This window comes from Cyprinus carpio, chromosome A10, assembly GCF_018340385.1.
Source record: "Cyprinus carpio isolate SPL01 chromosome A10, ASM1834038v1, whole genome shotgun sequence".
NCBI lineage: Eukaryota > Metazoa > Chordata > Actinopteri > Cypriniformes > Cyprinidae > Cyprinus > Cyprinus carpio.
This window is the reverse complement of record NC_056581.1, coordinates 19,215,486-19,223,317: the sequence shown is the minus strand read 5'-3', so window position 1 is coordinate 19,223,317 and position 7,832 is coordinate 19,215,486. Positions and strand designations below refer to the sequence as shown.

Here is a 7,832-nt window from a genome sequence, read left to right as displayed (position 1 = left end):
AAGGCAGAAAAAAACACATAAATGGCAATAACTAGGCAACCGTTGGTCCAATCGACTTGAAAATTGGCATGCAGTGTCTTTGTCTGAAGAGGCACAAGTGTCTATAAGGACATTCGCATATCTCAAAAAACATGGCCACCACTGGCCAAACAATTCTAAGCACCTATTTGACAAGGTTATCGGAGGTCGATCGGAACAAAACTCAGTGGCCATGTTCAACTCATGGCTCTTAAGATCTGTAAGAATTTTGAAAGAAATCGGCCACTGGGGGGCGAAATTGCATTTTTCAAGCAAGTAAATGATTTTATATTGTACAATTTTTCACACATCAACAAAATATGCATATCATTTGATAGATCTCCTCATCTCCTCATTGCTGTCAATCAAACTGTTCATTAAATATTCTCAATTATGTTAAAAACCTACTTTTGCAAACTAGTCCTAGGTTTTTTGCTCAATCAAACCACTGCAGAGCAATTCTCTAATCAATAATTATCAAAAAATGTTGAATTTCCTTGTTTACTTGTTTACTTGGTGTCATTTAGACAAGGGGCATGGCCAAAATATACCCAAATGCCTATAAAACCTAAACAAAAACTCAAACCTTTACGAAACTCTGTGACAACATGTGTATGATTACTCTTAACAAGCATGCAAAGTTTCATGAATCTCGGACTATAGTTGGCGCTATAACAGTAAATTAAGTCTCCAAAAACACAATATTTCAAGTATAACAGAAATATATTGTACAAAAAAGGTTCATATATTCACACATACACTACGTCGTCATATCATAAGATGGATCTCCCCATCATGCATAACCATTGCTGTCAGTCAAATCGTTCATTAATAATTCACAAAAATGTTTAAAACCTACTTTTGCGAACTAGTCCTAGGTTTTTCACTCAATCTCGATCAAACCACTGCAGTAATATTCTCTGGACTCTCTAGATCAATAATTATCAAGCAAATGTTGAATTTTGTCCTTTGGTTACCTTTAACGGGGTAATTTAGAATAGGGGTGTGGTCAAATATATCCAAAAGCCTATAAAACCTAAACGAAAACTCAAAACTATACAAATCTTGTATAAAACATGTGTCAGATGACTCTTAACAAGCATGAAAAGTTTCATGGAGATCTGACCATAGGTGGCGTTTAACAGTTAAAAAGGCCTCCATAAACACAATATTTCAATAGAAAATTACCTGAAATTGTAGAACATGTTCATATATTCACACAATCACTTGATCTTCATATGATATGATAGATCTCCTCATTCTGAACAACTTTGCCTCTGGGACTAATGCTGTAAGTCAAATCGTTCATTAAATATTTACAAATATGTTTAAAACCTACTTTTGGACCATAGGTGGCGCTATAACAGTTAAAAAGACCTCAAAAACACAACATTTCTGAAATAAATGACCTCAAATTGCAAGAGAAAAATGTTCATATATTTACACAAACATTTGATCTTCATATTGCATGATAGATCTCCTCATTCTGAACAGCTTTGCCTCTGGGACCAATGCTGTCAATCAAACTGTTAATTAAATATGTGAGATTATTTTTAAACAGCTACATTTGTGAACTAGTCATAGATTTTAAACTCAAAATCAATAAAATCAGTGCAGTACTATTCTTTAGACTCTCTGGATCAATAATCATCAAAAATAATGTTGAACATTTGCATTTTTACAACTATAAACTGGTCATTTTATAATATGTTCTTTGCATAGTGACCCAAAGGCCTATAAATCCTAAAATAAAGGCCAGAACTTCTCTCAAAATTGTGTAAAATGATGCATAATTTCATTCCAAACAAGCCTGTAAAATTTAAGAGCAACTGGGCAAAAAAACAAACAAAACAAAACAAAACAAAACACTATAATAGTTATAAAGATTAAAAACACACTGTTGTATGAGAAATTGCAATTTATAACCACAAGATGGCTAATGTGCTTATTAAACTCTAAAACATTACTGTTCATAGTTTACTTATAGATTAAACATTATAAAATCACTGTTATAACATTTTAAATCTCACTGAGTCAAAGTTTACCTGTTTGTTCATACAGACATATCAGTTTTTACAATTTTGCCAGATTATGATTACAGTGAAACCTGAAAATGACATCTGAAAGTGAAAAAAGTGAAAGTCGTGACATTTGTCAAGTATGGTAACCCATACTCGAAATTGGTGCTCTGCATTTAACCCATCCAAGTGCACACACACAGCAGTGAGAAGTGAACACACCGTGAACACACACCCGGAGCAGTGGGCAGCTATATATCCAGCACCCGGGGAGCAACTGTTTTTTTTGCTGTTCTATTTTGCATTTTATTTATAAAACACTGTTTGTACATCATGCACTTTGCTTTAAGTTATCATATGATAACTGCATAACACAACAGTGAAAAAATAACAGCACAATTATAAAATGACAATCACTGTAATATGTATAAGTAAAATAAAATGTTTTTTGTTATACTCACAGATGCAACCTTTAATTTGTATATTCATTTTTTTTTTTTTTTCATAACGTCTGCGTAGAAACCACATGCCACTATTAGTGAAATATTACAATCTTGATTATTACAACCATAAAAAAAAAATTACATTAAAATAAAGCATAGTATTCAATCATTCTGATGTTAAACTTTGGCAACATATCATCACAAAACACTAAAAATATATTTTTTTAAAAAATAGAGAGTGAAAAAACAACAGGAATCATGAATACAAGTTAGATGACTTGCTGAGTTTGACTTGATGACTTTTGAAAAGAAATAATGAAATAGATTTACAATTCGATCAGAAAACTGAATGAGTTCATATCTTCACTACAGTGAGTGGGTTTGCTGTGACTGGGTGGTGTGTGTCATTTGTGTTCCCTCCTCAGAGAAAACTCTTTCAAAAACACGTCTTAGAGAAAGTTTAACATTTCTCTTAAAATCCTGCCCCATGAAAACATACAGAATGGGGTTCAGGCAGCTGTTGAAATACGCCAAAGAGACGGCCAGCGGATCCAGTGCGTAACCTACCGAGGAACTTGATTTCTCTCCGTATATTATTATCAAATCCACTATGTGATACGGCAGCCAGCACAGAAAAAAGGCCACAATTACAGCCAACATGATGCGAAACGCTCGTCTAGAGTGAAAATGACTCCTGCCTAACTTGCGTGCGATGAATCCGTAGCATGTTGTGATGCATATGAGAGGAATCAAAAAGCCAAACACAAATCTGATGACGCTTAACCTTCTATAAATTTTCAAATGTTCTAAATCAAATTTATAATGCACGCAGTATGTTTTATTATTTTCTTTGTCAATCGTTCTTGACATCATAAAAGGCAGACTGAGAATTAAAGCCAGAATCCAGGCCCCTGCACAGGACAGTCGTGCGATGAACAGGCTGCGATGATTCTGAGCCCAAACCGGTGTGATCACCAGAGTAAACCGATCCAGACTAATCAAGTTCAAGGTGAAAACGCTGGCAAACATGGTGATGAGCATAACGAAGTGAAAAATCTTGCACGTTGTGGATCCGTACGGCCAGTAATCATCAAATTTGCTCTCGATCACATAGTAAAGAGTGGAAAGGCAGCAGAAGAGGTCGGCAATCGCTAGATTGAGAAACCCTACTGTATTAACAGTCCTCTTCATCTTCAGTCCAGCAACATACACGACAAATGCATTTCCAGGAACACCGAGGACCAAGGTCAGGTAGTAGAAGACCAGAGAAAACACTCTCATTGGATTTTCCAAAATGTCATAATAATTCCCCATTGCAGTGTTTGAGCTGAAATGCCTGGTTTATCCTGCTAATATCACATTTTGTCAATGTAAAATCATAAATCATATTTAAAGTGTTGTGTCAGATAAGAAACTTTTATAGCTAAATGATTATATGATCAATGCATTTCTATTATCTGCGAAGCTGAATTATGATTACAAACATGCAACATGCTATTTTAGCATTATTTAAAAGTACAAAAAATCATATAAATAACTCTACGTAAGTAATCATGACTCACGTTGTGATGATTCGATTCACAATTGTGCTGCTGAATGTTTTCTTCTCTGATGTTCAAGACTTTATACCACTTCTTCAATTTTGTTATTTCATCATGCTTCAGCAACATTTCAAACATGGTCGAGTTGTGAAACGTCATGACCAACTCTGTAAAGCTGGTTAAGCCTTCTCATCGCACAAGGGAATTCATAAATTGAAAAAATACTGATGTTAGACTAAAATAGCAATTTAAATAAATGCAGAATGCAGAAATGAAGTCAATTCATTTATATAGCATTTTATATATACAATTGTTTACAGAAATTCATAAGGATAATTTATAATATATTATTGTTTGTTTGTAATTTAATATTGTATTTAATATGTATTTATAGTATAGAGAGCTGGATAAGGATAGTTTACATTGGGTGATGATATAAATGATCAATCAGTTGAGATTTTCTATATAGTATTGCTTTATATGAATATATGTATAACAATCTTCATTTTAGGTTATTAAATCTGCAATGTTTCATTCTGAATTTTCTTTATGCAAAATAGTTTGCTGGTGGTTTGAGTTTGAATGGCTTTTAACAATGTGAGTCATTGAGAGATTTTCAAACATATTTTAAACCCTTTTATCCAAATCAATGCTGCCATTTTCATCACAAATAAAGACTCCTGTTTTGTCTGATGGAGGAGAAGTGGTGAGGAAGCTGCTTGTGTGAGAGATTAAATGTGTTGAGCAGATAAACACAGCCATCCACTGAACAGTCACAAGTGATGCTCTGGTTATGTTGTGGTATACGGAGTTGAAATTACAAAGCATAATGGTAAGATTTTTACAATGTGGTCGATAAAAATAAATGTTATTTTTTTATACATTAAGTAATGGCGTTTCAACGGATGAAACACTTTTGACAGTCAATAGAAGATTGTTGATGTACACTCTTTTATATTTTATAATACTCTTGACTCTGTAAAAGAGTGCTGACAATCAAGTCTCTAACTTTCATGGCTGATGAGAACTATTTTTGGATCGTTTTAATGCTTTTGGGAAGCTGACATGCTGTGGTGTGACATGCCAAACCCCCTCACCTAAAACTATTTTAAATAGCATTTTGCTTATTTTTAAATAAATATTATGCATTTATGAGATCATATTAATTGAAAGACTATGTAATATTGCTAGGTTTAGTACACTGCAGGAGTGTTTAAAATGAATAGGGATGGGAAAATAGTGATTAAAATGAAGAACTCAAAAGAAATGATTACCAGCTGCAGGACCTGAGATCTAATACACGTTCATTAAAGGGTTAGTTCACCCAAAAATGAAAATTAGCCAGTGTTTTACTCACCCTTGACGCATCCTAGGTGTATATGACTTTCTTCTTTCAGACGAATCATTTCAGAGTTTTATTAAAAATTGTCCTGGCTATTCCAGACTCTATCAGTGCAGTCAGTGGGTGTTTCTGTTGAACAGTCCATAAGTCGTCAAATAAAGTGTGCTCATTCATAATAAAACATGCCTCACATGGCTCCAGGGGTGAATAAATGCCTCCTTCCATACAGAAGTCACATAGATTTAAATATATTACATTTTCATATGTATTTAAATTTAAATACTTAAAATTAAATAGAAGAAAATATATTTTTATACAATATACTGTATGTAAATATATTTTGAAATATATAAATGTATTTAAATATTTGATTTTGGCTGCTTTTAAATATATTTCACATATATTATACATATGTAACTATATATCTTTTTATCAGAAATATTTACATACATTTATTATCTTTATATGTAAATACATTTAGATATCAGACTATTTAAATATTATTTCTAATATTTGTTAACATATTACATTTATGTTGATTATAAGTAAATATATTAGATTTCTATAAATGTAAATATATTTTAAATATATTTTAAAACATTCAAATAATCAATTAATGCTCATTTTTTCTGTACTTTGCATAAGTAAATAAACTTACACAAGTTTTCACAGAATATATTCTAGTTTACTCAAACTGTATGTAAATAAATTAAATCTACATGTGTGTAAATGTTTTCATTTTATATAGATTATAATTTGCCCCTTCATAATAAATCAAACAGAAATTTGACACTGAAAAAAAAATGTAAAAATCTCCAGACAATGCAACTTATAAAACAGTGACAATATCAATTTACTTATTAATATAAAGAGTACATTTATCAACACCAGTCCAGCATGAACCAACAAAAATTATGAATGCTCATGATGTTTCTGGCACATAAATGAAAGATTATCCTTCTGTAAGCATAATGAGTACATACATACAAAGCGTAATGAGATTTCTACAAATTTGTCAAAGAAAAGAAACAATTTAACCTTCTCAAACTTGCCTAAAATAAACAGACAAAACACTTCATGCATTTCAAAGTATTAATTTAAACATTTATCCTTGATGAATGAGCATTGTTAGACGCATATCCAATCATTTGTATAGAGAGTGGAAGCTAAAGCTTTGCAGGACATTTAGTTTGCCAGCGCGATCACTTGCATTTTAAAAAAAATAAAAATTAATAACAGTGGAAACGTAAAAATACACCGTAATTTTTGGTCATAAAGGTAAGTGTATACATAATTCAGAACTGCAAAGGATCTACTTTTATTTGTGTGCACTCACAATATCAACAAAACCTTGTAAAATAACGAAAACAATCAGGATGCGCTTTCTGTCTTCTTGGTCTTTAGCAGGAGCACTTCAACGCCATGATAAATATATCTATAGAATGCATTTAAAGATGCATTTCTCTCTAAAGGCACGTCCATTGAGGAGATGGCAAGTCAGGTTCGTCAAATTCATTTTTGTAACATTGAGTCAGAAAACATTAGTTTATTAACAAATGTTCAAATATAATTCAAATATGCCCTCACTAAATTTACTTTTTTTGGTTTGTTTTTTATTTATTTATTTATTTTGTTTGTTTTTTGGTCGCTGTGCCAAAATTGTGTTTGCATTCAGTAGCCTATAAGGCAGCATTTTTGTGCCATGATGAAAAAAAACGGAATGAATAAGATTAACATCATAACATTTTAAGAATAAAGTCAAAAATATTGTGAAGTTAAAAAAAGGTCTGTGGCATCCTTATTGATCAATTCATGAGACATTTGTTTGTATTAAATTGTTCTGATTTTTTTCAACATGCATTCAAATATCCATGTTTATTTCGTGCTGCAAATATTAAAGAGGAAAATTTTCTTGGGGAAAACTAAGCATCTTGATGGAGAGGGCACTTGATCGAGCTCTGGGGTTGGAGCTGACACTGAGGCTGACACTGGAGCTAAATAGAGATCCGTTGCCCTTCCTGGGTGGAACTGGAGCCCTCCCTGGGCTAAACAGGGAATCAGGAGCCCTCCCTGAGCTTAACTCCGGAACAGGAGCCCACCCTGATTTTTTCCCACCACCATGACCCTTTAGGGGCTCTGTAATAATCAGCTTGCTTCCATTTAGTGAGATAAGCCTATACTCCTCACCTGAATTAGAAAAAAAATCTCTTCTAGTCTTCAGTTAGGCGGCCACCATGTAGAAACGCCCCTGTTCAGACAGCAATCACGGGAGTAAGGTGAGATGATGGTGGAGATGGCAACAGCAGAGCTGAGCTGGAGCGTTCTCTGAAGCTGTACTTCCATAGGAAAATAAAAATGTCTGATTAACATGAAACACACACACACACACACACACAGAGAGACATGTGAATACTCAGAATTCTGTTGTTTCAGGTTTCTAGATTCTAGGTTTATGCTTATTTAAGCTTAT

The 7,832-nt window shown here is 33.0% G+C and overlaps 1 protein-coding gene across 1 annotated transcript; it reads right to left on the bottom strand.

Moving 5' to 3' along the window:
* Positions 1–2,299: 2,299 nt before the first annotated feature.
* On the bottom strand, positions 2,300–3,867 carry LOC109046343 (C3a anaphylatoxin chemotactic receptor-like). The gene has a single exon (XM_019064110.2). The coding sequence runs from the start codon at positions 3,791–3,793 to the stop codon at positions 2,846–2,848; it is 948 nt and encodes a 315-aa protein (XP_018919655.2). The 5' UTR covers positions 3,794–3,867; the 3' UTR covers positions 2,300–2,845.
* Positions 3,868–7,832: the final 3,965 nt, after the last annotated feature.

What these genes read in the sequence shown, in the direction of transcription:
- LOC109046343 (XM_019064110.2), bottom strand. Translation starts at nt 3,793, where the DNA reads ATGGGGAATTATTATGACATTTTGGAAAATCCAATGAGAGTGTTTTCT.